The 19176-nt window shown below is 46.9% G+C and overlaps 1 protein-coding gene across 1 annotated transcript in view; it reads left to right on the top strand.

The window, feature by feature from the left end:
- Positions 1-19176, top strand: part of MYBPC3 (myosin binding protein C3) — a 217473-nt gene that overhangs the window by 36809 nt on the left and 161488 nt on the right. The window contains exons 2-3 of the mRNA XM_068260679.1: positions 4542-4802; positions 17707-17859. Of these exons, the coding sequence (XP_068116780.1) occupies positions 4542-4802; positions 17707-17859 (414 nt within the window). The remainder of the gene's footprint in view (positions 1-4541; positions 4803-17706; positions 17860-19176) is intronic.

Raw genomic sequence — 19176 nt, 5'->3', positions numbered from 1 at the left:
GATGTCGCTTGGATAACACTGCAGGAGATGTCAGCATTAAATAAATGCAGAATACTGATTGCTTTATTAATCCAGGAATTTGTGAGTTATTTATTATATTTATACAACAAGAACACTTAATCCTTTAAGAGCTGCGAGATAACAGATGCGGAAAGCTTTATAAATAGACACAAACATTCTTTGTAATAAAATGAGTGGGGCTGGCAGATAGCCAGGAGAAGAGATCACTCCCTGATTCAGGAAGCTGCCAACACTTTCATTTACTTTTATTTTGTAAACTGCACAAAAAGTGCAAAGAACATGTGGGCTAAGCAGTTCCCTTCTTCACACTTATAAATAAACTCCGTAGTGTACATTTCTTAAAGTGGACCAGAACTCTTGCACAGGACAGAAGGAAAACATAGAGAAATGCACCCTTGTATGTATTTATAGAGTTTAGCCTGTCTAATTTCCCCTCATTTGTGACTAATCACAACTGTAATTTGATCCCTCAGCCGTGTCAGCTGGCGGCCTCGGCAGAGCAGCTAATTTCTAAACACAGGATGTTAACTTTATGTCTGCTTCCATGAAAGCAGGAAGTAGACACACTGCAGATTTATTGCAGGATTTGTATCAGCTGTAACAAAGAAATGTTTTTTATTATGCTGTTACTTATCTTTTAGAGCAGAGAAGAAGTTCTGAGTTCAGGTCCGCTTTAAAGTGTACCCGAGGTGAAACTAGGGTAAAAAAACACATATCTACCTAAAAAGAGGTTTGTAGATATGTGTTTCCTGCAGAGGCTTCCCACAACATCCTCCAGACCTTCATTGGTCTCAATTCACTAAGATCATGCTGGAGATAATAAGGCAAGAGAAAACTTACCTCACACAGTGAGAGAGTTATCTTATCTCTTCATTCCTTACGTTACCTCCTCTGTAGTTAATTTACCTCCTCTGTAGTTAATTTACCTCCTCTGTAGTTAAGTTACCTCCTCTGTAGTTAAGTTACCGCCTCTGTAGTTATTTTCACACGCAGTTAATAAACAGCCTGTCTTTAACTCTGGAGTTATTTTAAGGATTGGAGAGTTAACTTAAATACAGAAGAGTTAACTTTAGGTTTGCCTGAGGTAAAATGTTTCCTGAATACTACATGCCTTATCACCATGGTAACAACTCTAGAAACGTTATTAAAGACAGGAGATAAGCTTAGTGAATTGAGGCCATTGCCACTTGTGGACCCCCCAAAGAAATCTGACAAGAGGTTGTCGGAATGAAGATCTGGGCTGTGCTCCTCTAGAGGTACAAGTGTGACTGTGCTGCGTCTGCGCGACTACGGTAGAGCCAGTGCAGTAAGGTGGAGTCTCTCGTGCACAAGCAGCTTTGTGCTACTGTGCAGGCATGGCCATGCTCGTGTGGGTGCAGCCTGGATCTTCCAGGGGGCCCAGGCAAGGAGGACAGCCTCTAAAGGATCCTAGAGCAGTGGTATCAAGCTCAAATACAAAGTGGGCCGAGATTGTACACTGGGACCTAGTCGCGGGCCAACCTCAATGTCTACTAGCCACCTTCCTCCCTTATAAAGTTCCCTAGTGGCCCCCCTCCCTCCCCTATACAACTCCCTGGTGTCTAGTGCTTTCCCCTTCCCTCCCCAATATGACTTCCCTGGTGTTCTAGAGCTTCTCCTCCAATATAGCTTCCCTGGTGGTCTCGAGTGAGCCAAACATAATGCAAAGTGGGGAAACCACTTCTGGGCCAAATTTAATGGCTCTGTTGGCCCAATTTGGGCCGTGGGCCTGAGTTTGACATGTATGCTCTAGAGGCTTCCCTCTTCTTAGGTACCATAAGTATGTGTCACTTTAAAGTACAGTTTCCGTAAGGGAGGTATGGAGACGGTCATCTTGATCCTCTAAAAAGTATCTGCCCGTTATGCTTACCCTCTACTTATAAGGCCTTTTGAGTCATTACATGCATACCTCCTACCTTTTTGAGATAAGAGAAAGGGATAGCTATAAGACATGCCTCTGCCACACCTCTAATCACACCCTGCCAATAAGACATGCCTCTGCCACACCTCTAATCACACCCTGCCAATAAGACATGCCTCTGCCACACCTCTAATCACACCTTGCCAATAAGACATGCCTCTGCCACACCTCTAATCACACCCTGCCAATAAGACATGCCTCTGCCACACCTCTAATCACACCCTGCCAATAAGACATGCCTCTGCCACACCTCTAATCACACCCTGCCAATAAGACATGCCTCTGCCACACCTCTAATCACACCCTGCCAATAAGACATGCCTCTGCCACACCTCTAATCACACCCTGCCAATAAGACATGCCTCTGCCACACCTCTAATCACACCCTGCCAATAAGACATGCCTCTGCCACACCTCTAATCACACCTCTGTCAATAAGACATGCCTCTGCCACACCTCTAATCACACCTCTGTCAATAAGACATGCCTCTGCCACACCTCTAATCACACCCTGTCAATAAGACATGCCTCTGTCACACCTCTAATCACACCCTGTCAATAAGACATGCCTCTGTCACACCTCTAATCACACCCTGTCAATAAGACATGCCTCTGCCACACATCTAATCACACCCTGTCAATAAGACATGCCTCTGCCACACCTCTAATCACACCTTGCCAATAAGATATGCCTCTGCCACACCTCTAATCACACCCTGCCAATAAGACATGCCTCTGCCACACCTCTAATCACACCCTGCCAATAAGACATGCCTCTGCCACACCTCTAATCACACCCTGTCAATAAGACATGCCTCTGCCACACCTCTAATCACACCCTGTCAATAAGACATGCCTCTGCCACACCTCTAATCACACCTCTGTCAATAAGACATGCCTCTGCCACACCTCTAATCACACCTCTGTCAATAAGACATGCCTCTGTCACACCTCTAATCACACCCTGTCAATAAGACATGCCTCTGTCACACCTCTAATCACACCCTGTCAATAAGACATGCCTCTGCCACACCTCTAATCACACCCTGCCAATAAGACATGTCTCTGCCACACCTCTAATCAGACCTCTGTCAATAAGACATGTCTGTGACACACCTCTAATCACACCCTGTCAGTAAGACATGCCTCTGCCACACCTCTAATCACACCCTGTCAATAAGACATGCCTCTGCCACACCTCTATTTACCCCCTGTCAATAAGACATGCCTCTGCCACACCTCTAATCACACCCTGTCAGTAAGACATGCCTCTGCCACACCTCTAATCACACCCTGTCAATAAGACATGCCTCTGCCACACCTCTATTTACCCCCTGTCAATAAGACATGCCTCTGCCACACCTCTAATCACACCCTGTCAATAAGACATGCCTCTGCCACACCTCTATTTACCCCCTGTCAATAAGACATGCCTCTGCCACACCTCTAATCACACCTCTGTCAATAAGACCTGTCAATAAGACATGCCTCTGCCACACCTCTAATTACCCCCTGTCAATAAGACATGCCTCTGCCACACCTCTAATCACACCTCTGTCAATAAGACATGCCTCTGCCACACCTCTATTTACCCCCTGTCAATAAGACATGCCTCTGCCACACCTCTAATCACACCTCTGTCAATAAGACATGCCTCTGCCACACCTCTAATTACCCACTGTCAATAAGACATGCCTCTAATGTTTGTCAACACTTGACAAAGGCCTAGTGCCAAAACGTTGTGTGCTTTTTGCTGCTATGGAATAAAAATCACTTTGCTATAACTGCACTAATCCAGGTGGAGATCCAGTCTTCCTTTTTGTGCTGGTCACACCTCTGTCAATAAAACATGCCTCTGCCACACCTCTAATCACACCTCTGTCAATAAGACATGCTTCTGCCACACCTCTAATCACACCTCTGTCAATAAGACATGCCTCTGCCACACCTCTAATCACACCTCTGTCAATAAGACATGCCTCTGCCGCACCTCTAATCACACCCTGTCAATAAGACATGCCTCTGCCACACCTCTAATCACACAGGAAGTACATCACTGATTATCTTTCGATCTGTGCATGTGCGCTACACCATCACCACAACAATCTGTTCCATTGATTCCACTGCAAATGCCTCTTGTACCGCTCGCCGGTGCACTGCAGAGCCAGCTTCTCCTCTGCATTGTCGGGAGCTCTTCCGCCGCATTGCTGTAGTACGGCCAGTCTCACAGAGACTAATGGCCACTGTGTCGGGAGAAAGGCACGGCAGCGAGCCATGACGAGAAGTGACGCACCACATGTGAAATGGGCTTTCATGGTCAGCAGCAGGTGAAGCATAACAAAAAGCCAGGGATGGCAGGGAGACGCCTACTGGTGGTCAGTGGAACAATACAAAATTATGTGTGTCCAACAGGTGAAACTTGCAACTGCACATTTCCTGACATTGAAGCTTAGCCACGTCAGTGTACTATAGTCAGATATTACAGGGTTTTATATGTTGCATGTGGTTCATGTTTTACGGTTTATGTAATATAAAGTTTATTTTTACATTGCCACTGATCCAGCTGTTTCCATTTGCGCAGCCTTCACCAAGAAGCCAAAGTCGGGTGAAGTGGTTGCTGGTGGCGCCATCACCTTCGACGCCGAGACAGAGAAACCCGGGGTTAAAGTGAAATGGCAGAAAAATAATGCAGACATCGGCGCCAGTGACAAGTACGTCATCAAGGCGGATGGCAAAAGCCACTCATTGACCATAAACAATGCCAGCTCGGAGGATGAGGTGGTCTACGCCGTCATTGCCGGGACCTCTAAGGTGAAGTTTGAGCTCAAAGTGAAAGTGCCAGGTAAGCTGCACATTATGAACTACATGTTTCTTATCTAAACATCATCTGTGTTAAGTACTACTTTCTTAAGGTGACCACATACGATACAATAAAATGATCCGATTTTATGACAATTCCAAAACATTGAAAGCTTTTTTTTCTATTCAACCAAGAAATCCGATCGGATTTCCTGGGTTTTTTTTTCAATATAAGTCAATCAGGAAGGGCGGATTTTTCAGATTTTTTAGGAAAATTGAATGGTGTAGGATAGATTGTCCCTTTATTAATGTATAGACCCAAGCAATTTTTTCAGAGTTTTCAATCTTTTTTTTTTTTAATTGGGAAAAAATTGAAAACACATTGGTCAGACCTTGCACAGTTCAGTATTACTGTAATGATAGCCCTTTGCATGCTGGTCGGTTGAGTTATATGTTTTAGTGTTTGCTTTTGATGCTGACAGTGGACTTCATACAGTACAGTACATTGGGCCTGATTCACAAAGCTTTTCTGTTAAACTATCTCCCTTTATTTATTAACTCACAATTTATCTCTCCTTAAAGAGACACTGTAACATCAAAAAGATCCCCTGGGGGGTACTCACCTCGGGTGGGGGAAGCCTCCGGATCCTAATGAGGCTTCCCACACCGTCCTCTGTCCCACGGGGGTCTCGCCGCAGCCCTCCGAACAGCCGGCGACTGTGCCGACTGTCAGTTCAATATTTACCTTTGCTGGCTCCAGCGGGGGCACTGTGGCGACTTTCGGCATGGAAATAGATGGAAATACCCGATCTCCGTCGGGTCCGCTCTATTGCGCAGGCGCCGGAAACTTGCGCCTGCGCAGTAGAGCAGACCCGACGGAGATCGGGTATTTCCGCCTACTTCGGCGCCGACAGCCGTCAGAGCGCCTGCGCAGGAGCCAGGAAGGTAAATATTACGTCACCGCTGCACGGAGGGCTACAGCGAGACCCCTGACGGATGGAGGACGGCGTGGGAAGCCTCATTAGGATCCGGAGGCTTCCCCCACCCGAGGTGAGTACCCCCCAGGGGCCGTTTTGTCGTTACAGTTCCTCTTTAAAGAGAACCCGAGGTGGGGTTCTGACAATGCTATCTGCACACAGAGGCTTGGTCTGCCTATACAGCCCAGCCTCTGTTGCTATCCAGATCCCCCCTAAGTTTCCCCTGCACTCTGCTATCCCCATAAATCACAGCCGTGCTGTGTTTACCTATGTACTGTCAGTCTGGGCTTTCCCCCCGCCTGTTGCATAGCTCCAGTCCCCGCCCGCATCCCTTCCCTCCAATCAGCGGGGAGGGAAGGGACACGGGCGGGGACCGGAGCTACGCAGGAGGCGGGGGGAGCAGCGAGACTGACAGTACATAGGTAAACAGCCCGCTGCGACACGCTGCATGTCGACAGCGCGGCTGTGATTTATGGGGGATAGCAGAGTGCAGGGGGGCTTAGGAGGGATCTGGATAGCAACAGAGGCTGGGCAGTATAGGCAGACCCAGCCTCTGTATGCGGATAGCATTGTCAGAACCCCACCTCGGGCTCTCTTTATATGACTTAACTCATTATTTACCTCTCCTTATCTAACTTAACTCATGGTTTAGCTCTCCTTATCTATTTATCTCATGAATTGTCTCTCCTTATTTGTTTATCTCATGCATTAGCACTCCTTGCAGTAATGCTGGGTACACACGATACGTTTTTCTGCTCGATTTTCCACCCGCTCTTTTTTCCGCTCGATTCTGCACTCGATTCTCTCATCTTCTGCTCGTTTTTCTTATCTGTTTCCATTCACTTCTATGAGAAATCGAGCGCAGAATCGATCGGAAGGAATATCGGTCATGTTGGGAATTATCTATCGAATCCATGTATCGAGAGGAAAAGCTTATGGTGCGTATACTACCCAGTATTAAGGTGAAAAATCAGTAACCTTTGTGAATCAGCCCCATTGTATTATACTGCATGCAGATTCTCTATAGAGCATTTCCTATTCTCATTGTTTATAGAACAAAAGTGAAAATAAACCAAATAAATTTGAGGAAGCTGAAAAATATCTAAATAGGGAATTTTTAAGGACGGCCACGGTGAAGATAGCACTTAGAAACAGCTGCATGAAATTACATTTACAGAAGTAAGGTGTTACAGTTCTGTTGTGGTCAACATTGTTTGGCTGTGAAAAAGATCACATTATTGTTTTTAGTACAAAACCTACTTGCAAGGAAAAAGGCAGGTGCTGTTTGCAGCATTAAGAGACCTGATTGGTTGCCAGCACCAACACGTCATTTTGATACACAATAAATATGGGGGCATCAGTTGTTGTTTGGTACTCATACCTTTTCACTATGCAAACACAGCAAGCAATGTCTACTAAAGCAGGACATACTTGCACACTTTTAGCTCGCAAGCTTCGACTGAATGCGTGACGTTGCAACAGGAGCAACTTTCTACTCACCCTAACCCAACACAGCTGAAGAGTCCATCCACAGTGGCCCCATGGCTGAAGAGTCCATCCCCAGTGGCTTCATGGCTGAAGAGTCCATCCCCAGTGCCTTCATGCCTTAAGAGTACATCCCTAGTGGCTCCATGGCTGAAGAGTCCATCCCCAGTGCCTTCATGCCTTAAGAGTACATCCCCAGTGGCTCCATGGCTTAAGAGTACATCCCCGGTGCCTTCATGCCTTAAGAGTCCATCCCTAGTGGCTCCATGGCTTAAGAGTCCATCCCTAGTGGCTCCATGCCTTAAGAGTCCATCCCTAGTGGCTCCATGGCTTAAGAGTCCATCCCTAGTGGCTCCATGGCTTAAGAGTCCATCCCCAGTGGCTCCATGGCTTAAGAGACCATCCCCAGTGGCTCCATGGCTTAAGAGTACATCCCCGGTGGCTCCATGGCTTAAGAGTCCATCCCCAGTGGCTCCATGGCATAAGAGTCCATCCCTAGTGGCTCCATGGCTTAAGAGTCCATCCCCAGTGGCTCCATGGCTTAAGAGTCCATCCCCAGTGGCTCCATGGCTTAAGAGTCCATCCCCAGTGGCTCCATGGCTTAAGAGTCCATCCCCAGTGGCTCCATGGCTTAAGAGTCCATCCCCAGTGGCTCCATGGCTTAAGAGTCCATCCCTAGTGGCTCCATGGCTTAAGAGTCCATCCCTAGTGGCTCCATGGCTTAAGAGTCCATCCCCAGTGGCTCCATGGCTTAAGAGTCCATCCCCAGTGGCTCCATGGCTTAAGAGTCCATCCCCAGTGGCTCCATGGCTTAAGAGTCAATCCCCAGTGGCTCCATGGCTTAAGAGTCCATCCCTAGTGGCTCCATGGCTTAAGAGTCCATCCCTAGTGGCTCCATGGCTTAAGAGTCCATCCCTAGTGGCTCCATGGCTTAAGAGTCCATCCCTAGTGGCTCCATGGCTTAAGAGTCCATCCCCAGTGGCTCCATGGCTTAAGAGTCCATCCCCAGTGGCTCCATGGCTTAAGAGTCCATCCCTAGTGGCTCCATGGCATAAGAGTCCATCCCTAGTGGCTCCATGGCTTAAGAATCCATCCCTAGTGGCTTCATGGCTTAAGAGTCCATCCCTAGTGGCCCCATGGCTTAAGAGTCCATCCCTAGTGGCCCCATGGCTTAAGAGTCCATCCCTAGTGGCTCCATGGCTTAAGAGTCCATCCCTAGTGGCTCCATGGCTTAAGAGTCCATCCCTAGTGGCTCCATGGCTTAAGAGTCCATCCCCAGTGGCTCCATGGCTTAAGAGTCCATCCCTAGTGGCTCCATGGCTTAATAGTCCACCCCCAGTGGCTCCATGGCTTAAGAATTCATCCCCAGTAGCTCCATGGCTTAAGAGTCCATCCCTAGTGGCTCCATCGCTTAAGAGTCCGTCCCCAGTGGCTCCATGGCTTAAGAATTCATCCCCAGTGGCTCCATGGCATAAGAGTCCATCCCTAGTGGCTCCATGGCTTAAGAATTCATCCCCAGTGGCTCCATGGCTTAATAGTCCATCCCCAGTGGCTCCATGGCTTAAGAGTCCATCCCCAGTGGCTCCATGGCTTAATAGTCCATCCCCAGTGGCTCCATGGCTTAAGAATTCATCCCCAGTGGCTCCATGGCTTAATAGTCCATCCCCAGTGGCTCCATGGCTTAAGAGTCCATCCCCAGTGGCTCCATGGCTTAATAGTCCATCCCCAGTGGCTCCATGGCATAAGAGTCCACCCCCAGTGGCTCCTTGGCTTAAGAGTCCATCCCCAGTGGATCAATGACTTAAGAATCCATCCCCAGTGGCTCCATGGCATAAGAATTCATCCCCAGTGGCTCAATGACTTAAGAATCCATCCCCAGTGAATGTAGTTTGGTTGAAAAAAGATTAGCATTAATAGCATAAGAAAAGATCTATTAGAACGGTTGATACTACAGAATACCCATATAGCTCGTGGTGACCCAGAATCCACTAGGATGGGACTATAAGGAGCTAAAAGAGATTTAAAAGCCCTCTTACTAAAAAGCAACACTGTAAATATTTTTTTTCCTTCTTAAAGCGAACCTATAGCAAAAAAAAAAATCATATGATATAATACATTAGTAGTGAAGAAAAGATTCTCATATTTTTATTTTCAGTTATATAGTTTTTTTGGTCATATAGTTTTATTATAACATTGCATCATTCATCAAACAGAGCAGAAATAATTACCCTTTGAACTTTCCTGCAGTAAAACCTTGTCTCAAGCTGTCTTTCATTGTTTCTAGGCTATTTAAAGAGACTCTGAAGCGAGAATAAATCTCGCTTCAGAGTTCATAGTTAGCAGGGGCAGTCGCGTCTGTCAGCGGCGCATTGCCGCCTCTCCCCCACCCCTCTCAGTGAAGGAAGACTGAGAGGGGCGGGGGAGAGGCGGAGATACGCGCTGACAGACGCGCGTGGGGCAGGGCTGCGGCGGTTAGCCCTGCCCCAACCAGGAAGCGATCCCCCGCATTACGGAGGGGATTTGGGGGATCAGGGACCCCCGTTAAGCCGCGGGATAGCGGCGGTTTAGCAGGGGCACACGTGCCCCTGCTATCTATGAGGTCTGAAGCGAGATTTATTCTCGCTTCAGACTCTCTTTAAAGGGAACCAGAGAGGAACGGGGGGTGAAAAAAGGAAAAGATTTCATACATACCTGGGGCTTCTTCCAGCCCCATAAGCCTGAATCGCTCCCACTCCGCCATCCTCAACTTCCTGGATCCGCCGGTACCGGGCCCGTCACTTCCGGCGGACGCGGCCAATTGTTCGCATCACAGGGGCTCCCTCCATACACGTACGCATGCGGCTGCGCAGTAGGCAGCCACATGCGTATCTGTATGGAGAGAGCACCCTGTGATGCGGAGAATTGGCCGCGTCCGCCGGCCGACTCGCCGACTCGCGGCAATGACGGGACCCGGTGGCGGCAGATCCAGGCAGCGGAGGACGGCGGTGTTGGAGCGATCCGTGCGTATGGGGCTGGAGGAAGCCCCAGGTATGTATGTGTCATCCTCTCTGGTTCCCTGAAGTCTCATAAAATTCACGTTTTTATTTTAAAAATCACTTTAACATCATTGACCTACCTAAAACGCTGCATCTCTGTGGCTGAACTGTAACTAAATGCCCCCTAAGTCCCCCAGTCCCCCCCCCTCCCGCCCCAAATAAAATCCACAACTTTCTTGGTTGTGGATTTTGCTGCCCCGGGAGGCAGAACTTTCAGCTGCAGCTCTGCCTCCATGCGCGTCAATCGGCGCGTATCTCTGCCTCTTCCCTGCCCCTCTCAGTGAAAGAAGACTGAGAGGGGCGGGCGGCGGCGGCGATCCGTGCTGATAGATGCGTGTAGAGGCCGAGCTGCAGCCGAAAGCTCTGCCTCTCACGGAAGCGCTCCCCACAGTGTGCCCCGGGGAGTTTGCGGGGATTTAGTTAGTGTTCAGCCGCGGGGATGCCGTGTTTTAGGTAGGGTAAAGGGGAACACTAATTGATGATGTGGGGACTTAAAATCCCCCCCCCCCCCCCAAAAAAAAATGGCTGTCAATTAACATTAGGCCTAGGATCCAGACAGCGGGCGTGCTGCCCACATTGTGTCCAAAGTCCAACCACACAACTGGGACATGACAGTTTTCAGCCAAGACACCTCCAAAAAAGTATGCAGCAATTGTGTTTTGGGTTAAATATAGGTGGTATCAGTGGCCTGTGGCACCCTGGCCTGGCGGTGGGAGCTGCACAGACAGCAGGAGCAGGGCAATGCAGCAGCAGCAGCAGGTGTAATGTGTGCCGGGAGTATGCCGGACGTGGTACGTGGCAATTGGCACTTAGCACGTGTCACGTTGCATTTGCCAACATGCATATAGCCTATTTCAAACTTTTTGGTCCTCATCAGTGCATGGTGTGGATTGTTAAGGCTCTATGGGATAGGATCCCCTGTTAGCAGTCTCCAAACTTTTTGGGTTTGGGTTAGGAGGCGGGGGTCTATACTGTTAGTAATGTATGGGGGTCCTCAGAGGTTAAAGTTAGGCACAGGTGGGGGGGTGTTTAAGGTTAGGCACCACCGGGAGGAGGGGGGGGGGGTGAAGCAATGACCATGACCAATACGTTGTACAGTTGTGCACACACTGCTGAAACAGAACATTGTCCTGCAGTAAAGACATTGTTTAACTGGAAATGTAATAATAGCACTGAAAGTAAAAGGAATATTCTGTGAAAGAGGAACTCTGATTCCTAATGGCACAACAAACTTACAAATAAACGTCTTCAGTTCCTGTTAAGGAAGAATAATTGCACTTCTACTCAATTCTACTTATTGTCATTTTGGGCTATCCAGCGTTGCTTGAATCTGTGAATCCAAACAACCCCCACTATGTCACTGAAGGAGTAGAAAACGTGGTCACTGTCTGGATACCACGGTCACCTGTATGACAAGGAGAGACCAGGAGCCAAATGGTGCAGTATTGTGGGGTATTAGATATTAGATTGTAGTATAAGAGTATTTATACTCACAAAGGCGGTTGCAGTCCCTGCAATCACCATATATATCGCCAATGGGGAAATAACCATCCCCGCTCTGTATTCCAAGTCCTACTGGAACTGGATGGTCGCACTCCTTGTAGATAACACCACACCCAGAAGGTGGACACCTCCAAAAGAGATGGAATGTATAGTACTGGGGGGGAGACGCCTACACCCCCCAGTGATGTCACTGAAGGGTGGTATGAGGTGGCGGAACTACAAATCATGGGCACCCCAGCAAAACTTTGATGGAGCCCTCCAATGTTAACACGCCTTCCCTTGCCTACTCCTGGTGACCCTCACAGCCTGGGGGCCCAGCTTGCAAGGCTCATAAAACATGTGTGAACATCGTCATTTTCACACTCATAACAAGTGTAGACATAAAAACAGCTTTTGGTGCCCCCTTACAGCTCTGTGCCCTCTGCTGTCCCCTTTAAGCAATCCCGAGCTGAAGCTGCAAAATAAGATCCTGACCTGAAGGAAGGGTAGCCTCAGGATCCTATTGAGGCTTCCCTCGGTGGTCTGAAGCCCCCCATTGCTAAGTGTGGCCTTCCTCCCCTCCCAGCCATGGATCATGCAAGACCACAGCTCTGGCTTATGGCTGATGAAAATCATTTTATCTTGGCCCTATTATATTGACCCTATAGATCCTCATTTCAGCAGTGGTGCCACAACAGCTGAACTGTGCGCTTGCCGAGCAATTCAACGTCCCGTCTGCTGCCCACAAGCACTATTCGGGTGCAATTTAAATGCAGCCAAATGGCAGCTGTTGTAACACCATGTGTGTCATAGCTTGACACGTGGGGGGGGGGTGTTACTCCGTGGCAGAAAACCACAACATGTTGCATCTGAGCACTGTTGCGCCCGCCCTCAGATGCGAAAAAATAAAAACATATATCCAGGCACATCGCCTCTAGTTAGGATATTAAATAAGTTATTAAGGAAAGGAAGGTGCTGAAGGGGGTGTGGCCAGAAAATTAGCAAAAATCAGTAACCCTTCGCACTCTCGCATGCAAATGTTCAAATAAATGCATTTACAGATTTAATCATCCAGGCACCACTGTTATCCCTACAGGTAAGTTAAAAGCCGGGGTTTTAGTTCGCAGAAGAATGCATTCTTATGCTTAGTCACCTACACTGCGCAGAAGTACCCAGGTAAACGGAGGTGTCCTAACTCTGGCCCTGTAACATGCATAGTGCAGACATGCAAACATTCATTGCATCAAACCTATCTAGGGATTAGGAGCACACATCCTGACGTCCTCTCCTGGGACAGACAGTGCATCTTACCAATCGCACAAGGGAGCTAACGTAGTGCATCCTTGCGCACCATGCACATACACCAGCATAAGCTGTGTGCATGCTGACAGAAAAACACATACAGGGGAAGGAGGGAGTGCACTGAATTAAAACCCTGGCCACAGGGGTCAGTAACAAGAAAAAAAAACATACATCCAGGCACATCGCCTCTAGTTAGGACATTAAATAAGTTATTAAGGTAAGGGAGGTGCTGAAGAGGGTGTGGCCAGAAAATAGCAAAAATCAGTAACCCTTCGCACTCTCGCATGCAAATGTTCAAACCCTCAGATGTGACTCTATGGGAGGAAGCTGCCTGTCGACCACGGGACCGGCCAGTGCACAAGAGCAGCTACCAGACGATGAATTCCCTGCGTTCAGCTGCTCGTCTGAAAGAGGCCTTAGAGTGAGAGTCAGGGTCAGGGCTATGCTCTAGGGGTTTGGTGAGCATTAGTTAGTGAGACTTAGGTTAATGTTAGGCTGTGTTAGGCTGTGAGTTAGAATTATGGTTCAGGTTTGGGTAAGGTTTGTGTCAGGCTTAGGAATAGGTTAGAGTAAGAGAGATGTTAGTGTAAGACCAGGGGTAACAATAAATCAGGGTGTGTGTGATGGTAAGGTTAAAGGGGCACTATATGTGCAAACATAGGCAAATAAGAAGTATGTTTACTCCAGAGTAAAATGAGCCGTAAGTTACTTTTCTCCTATGTTGCTGTCACTTACAGTAGGTAGTAGAAATCTGACTGAAGCGACAGGTTTTGGACTAGTCCATCTCTTCATGGGGGGGTTACATAGTTACATAGTTATTTTGGTTCAAAAAAGACATACGTCCATCGAGTTCAACCAGTACAAAGTACAACTCCAGCCCGTCCCCCACATACCCCTGTTGATCCAAAGGAAGGCGAAAAAAAACCCACCAGGCATGGTCCAATTAGCCCCAAATGGGAAAAATTCCTTCCTGACTCCAGATGACAATCAGATAAAATCCCTGGATCAACATCATTAGGCATAACCTAGTAATTGTAGCCATGGATGTCTTTCAACGCAAGGAAAGCATCTAAGCCCCCTTTAAATGCAGGTATAGAGTTTGCCATAACGACTTCCTGTGGCAATGCATTCCACATCTTAACCACTCTTACTGTAAAGAACCCTTTCCTAAATAAATGGCTAAAACGTTTTTCCTCCATGCGCAGCTCATGTCCTCTAGTCCTTTGAGAAGGCCTAGGGACAAAAAGCTCATCCGCCAAGCTATTATATTGCCCTCTAATGTATTTATACATGTTAATTAGATCTCCTCTAAGGCGTCTTTTCTCTAGACTAAATAAACCCAGTTTATCTAACCTTTCTTGGTAAGAGAGACCTTCCATCCCACGTATCAATTTTGTAGCTCGTCTCTGCACCTGCTCTAAAACTGCAATATCTTTTTTGTAATGTGGTGCCCAGAACTGAATTCCATATTCCAGATGTGGCCTTACTAGAGAGTTAAACAGGGGCAATATTATGCTAGCATCTCGAGTTTTTATTTCCCTTTTAATGCATCCCAAAATTTTGTTCGCTTTAGCTGCAGCGGCTTGGCATTGAGTACGATTATTTAACTTGTTGTCGATGAGTACTCCTAAGTCCTTCTCCAAGTTTGATGTTCCCAACTGTATCCCATTTATTTTGTATGGTGCTAGACCATTGGTACGACCAAAATGCATGACTTTACATTTGTCAATATTGAATTTCATCTGCCATGTATGTGCCCATATAGCCATCCTATCCAGATCCTGTTGCAATATGACACTATCTTCCTGAGAGTTGATGATTCTGCACAATTTTGTATCATCTGCAAAAATAGCAACATTGCTCACTACTGCATCTACTAGGTCATTAATAAATAAATTGAAGAGCACTGGACCCAGTACAGACCCCTGTGGGACCCCACTGCTAACAGTCTCCCATTTTGAGTACGATCCATTGACCACAACTCTTTGTTTTCTGTCCATTAGCCAGTTCCCTATCCATGCACACAAACTCTTCCCCAGTCCTTGCATCCTCAACTTTTGCACCAGACTTCTGTGGGGAACAGTGTCGAAGGCCTTTGCAAAGTCCAAATATATCACATCTACAGCATTCCCAATATCCATATTAGCATTCACTACCTCATAAAAGCTGAGCATGTTAGTCAAACAGGACCTGTCTTTAGTAAACCCATGTTGATGCTGAGAAATAAGATTATTTTCTACTATGAAGTCATGTATAGTATCTCTTAGTAACCCCTCAAATAGTTTGCATACAACTGATGTTAAGCTTACAGGTCTATAATTTCCTGGATCAGATTTTTTGCCCTTCTTAAATAATGGGAAAACGTGGGCTGTACGCCAATCCACTGGGACTCTGCTAGTTGCAAGAGAGTCACAAAAGATAAGATAAAGGGGCTTAGCCATAAATGAACTTAATTCTCTTAGGACCCGAGGATGCATGCCATCCGGGCCAGGTGCCTTGTCTATTTTTAATTTATTTAGTCTTGCCTTTACTTCTTCCTGCGTTAAGTATTTAATATTACAGTTAGAAGATTGAGACTCTTCTGCCTCTGTAATTTGCAACAGTGCTGTTTCCTTTGTGAAGACAGAAGCAAATAAAGCATTTAATAACTCTGCCTTACCTTGGTCGTCCACCATTGAGTTCCCACCCTCATCCTTTAGGATTCCTATACAGTCAACCTTTCTTTTTTTAGAGTTGATGTACTTGTAAAACTTTTTTGGGTTAGATTTGATATCCCTAGCGATTTGATTTTCAGCTTCGATCTTTGCCAGCCTAATTTCTTTTTTACAATTTTTATTGCACTCCTTTCCAATGCAGCTCAGTATTTCCCCCACGCCCCTTTCCCTGGTAATTGTTGTGGCCAGGACTTTCAGACTTGTGTTTTCCTGGCATTTCCTTTCCTCAAAGTATCACTTACCACTGGGTAAATTGCTGCAAATAGGAATATCACGATTAGTACACACATTAGTCGGTGATCAGTGTCGTCAGTGACTCGTGTATAAGTCGACCCCTATACTTTTATTAAGGGAATCAGACCTAAATTTCTAGACTTATACTTGAGTATATACAGTACGTATTGCGGCAGCACTGATTACTCAAGAGGTGGTGACGCTGGTAGTGAAATATTGGTAATTTGCATTACTGATAATTTACAATGCAGTACCTGGCACACATTCTCACTTAAACTCTCCCCTCCTAGTGCCTAAAATGAAACCCCACCTAATGCCTAGACCTAATCCTCCCTCCTAGTGCCTAAAACAAAACCCCGCCCCTCACCTAATGCCTAAACCCAATCTTCGCTCCTAGTGCCTAAAACAAAACCTGCCTCCACCTAATGCCTAAGCTTAATCCTCCCTGCTAGTGCCTAAAACAAAACCCCTACACCTAATGCCTAAGCCTATTCCTCACTCCTATTACCTACCCCCCCCCACACACACACACACACCGAATGCCTAGACCTAATCCTCCCTCCTAGTGCCTCCCCCCACCTAATGCCAAAGCCTAATCTTCCCTCCCAATGCCTAAAACAACCCCCTCATCCCATCTAATGCCTAAACATAATCCTCTCTCTTAGTGCCTAAAACAAAACGCCGACCCCTCACCTAATGCCTAAACATAATCCTCTCTCCTAGTGGTGCCTAAAACAAAACCGCGCCCCTCACCTAATGCCTAAACCCAATCCTCCCTCCTAGTGCCTAAAACAAAACCCAGCCCCTCACCTAATGCCTAAACATAATCCTCTCTCCTAGTGCCTCAAACAAAACCTGCCTCCACCTAATGCCTAAGCTTAATCCTCCCTGCTAGTGCCTAAAACAAAACCCCTCCACCTAATGCCTAAGCCTATTCCTCCCTCCTATTGCCTACCCCCCCCCCCCCACACACACACACACACACACAATCCGAATGCCTAGACCTAATCCTCCCTCCTAATGCCTACCCCCCCCCCCCCCCTTCACCTAATGTCAAAGCCTAATCTTCCCTCCCAATGCCTAAAACAACCCCCTCATCCCATCTAATGCCTAAACATAATCCTCTCTCCTAGTGCCTAAAACAAAACCCCGCCCCTCACCTAATGCCTAAACCCAATCTTCCCTCCTAGTGCCTAAAAGAAAACCCTGCCCCTCACCTAATGCCTAAGCCTATTCCTCTCACTCCTATTGCCTCCCCCCCCCCCCCCACACACACACCGAATGCCTAAACCTAATCCTCCCTCCTAGTGCCTAAAACACCCCCCACACACCGAGTGCCTGAACCTAATCCTCCCTCCTAGTGCCTACAACAAAACCCTTCCACCTAATGCTTAAACCAAACCACCTAACCCCTAACCCATGCACCCATTGTCTACAACTGTTAGCTCCTATGTAGCTGATCGGCTACTAGCCGCGTCCATCACCCAACTCACCACTTGGGTTCATGATTACTGCTAATTAACACAGGCGTCTATTAGATGCCTGCCAATCCCCACACTAAAATGACTTAATTCGAGAGGGCACCCAGCAGGCCACCAAGAGTCATGGTTTAAAAAGAAGAAATACCACTGTTGAATAACAGTGTTAGAAGTTGCTACTATGCTCCAATGTTGTAATTCACAGACCTGCATTATTTATACAATTTTATTTGACTGCAGAAAAAACTGAGGAAGCTCCAGCACCTGCCCCTCCTGCCCCTGAGGCTCCTGCCCCTGAGGCTGCAGAAGTTCCAGCACCTGCCGGTGAGGCACCAGCTCCAGAAGTGCCCGCCCCCGCCGCAGAAGAGAAGACAGATGCCCCTCCTGCTGATGGTATTTATACTCACCCAGACACTGATGATCTATCCTGTCAACCAATCAGAAGTCATTTTCACTGTTCCACCTACTCTAAATTGAAGTACTGAAATCTGATTGGTCCCTGTAGATGGATGTACAACATCACAGCTCTTTGCTCTGGTTTAATTAGAAAGTAATAGTAACATGTCTTTCCATTTATTTCCAGTACAGCCATAATGATGAAATGCTTCATAACACTTGGATGCATCTGAGAGGGACCATGTGCCCAGACCAATAGCCCCGACACATTTGGTGTCATCATTCATGCAGGAGGGTCTGAAACACCCCCAGAGAACACGTTAAAGCCACTTTTCTCTTTAAAACAGGAGTTCCCAACATTTTTTAACCCAAGAACCACTGTAAGGACTGAACTTTTTCCAAGGGGATGAGTTTGACGGCAATGTATGTCTTGGAGGGCTTCCCTGGGGTAGGACACTCCAAAATGTGCTGTGTTCTTGAAGGGCGGCATTTGTCTTGGGGGCACTCCGGGGTGTATGGTGGGCTTGACGGCGAGTTCATTGCAGACTGCTGAAAAAATATTTTAAACAAACGATGAAAATGATCTCCTAGGAGATAAGTCAGGAGAAAATGTGAATTGCATATGGGCCATATGTAAATAAACCGTCAGACATACGGGCCCACATGCCATTAACTTTTTCTCCTAAGTTTTCTCTCAAGTGACATTTTCTTAACTCATCAATAAAATGCCTTTTAAGCCCCAGCAAGCAAGAAAATACTCAATTGTAAACTTCAATTGTAAAATGCTTAAACGTTATTTCGAAGACAATATGAAAAGCATCTCCTATTAGATAACTCAGGAGAATTTTTTTTTTCTGCTGAGTTATCTAATAGGAGATGATTTTCTCCTAAGAGATCATTTATTATCTTCTTATTATCTTCTTTTTAAAATAACTTTTCAGCACTCTCAGCACTCTGCAATTGAAAAGGGGCCAAAAAGTAGGTGAAATAGTACTACCAAAATTATTTCGAGTATTTTCTTCCTTGCTGACGGTTAAAGAGATTCTGAAGCGACTAAAAATTTACCTGGTAGCTCGCTTCAGTAGTCTCAGTAGATGTAAACCGCCACATCCCTGCTGCAAAACGAGGGGTTTATACCCCCCAAATCCCAGGGCAAACATCCACGACTTTCTTGGTCATGGATTTTGCTGCCCGGGGAGGCAGAGCTTTGAGCTGTAGCTCTGCCTCTACTGACGTCAATCGTCGTGCGGATCTCCGCCTCTCCCCGCCCTTCTTTGTGAAGGAAGATTGAGAGGAGCGGGGAGTGGCGGAGAT

The sequence above is a fragment of the Hyperolius riggenbachi genome, chromosome 11 (assembly GCF_040937935.1).
Source record: "Hyperolius riggenbachi isolate aHypRig1 chromosome 11, aHypRig1.pri, whole genome shotgun sequence".
NCBI lineage: Eukaryota > Metazoa > Chordata > Amphibia > Anura > Hyperoliidae > Hyperolius > Hyperolius riggenbachi.
This window is presented reverse-complemented; position numbering and strand designations above follow the sequence as displayed.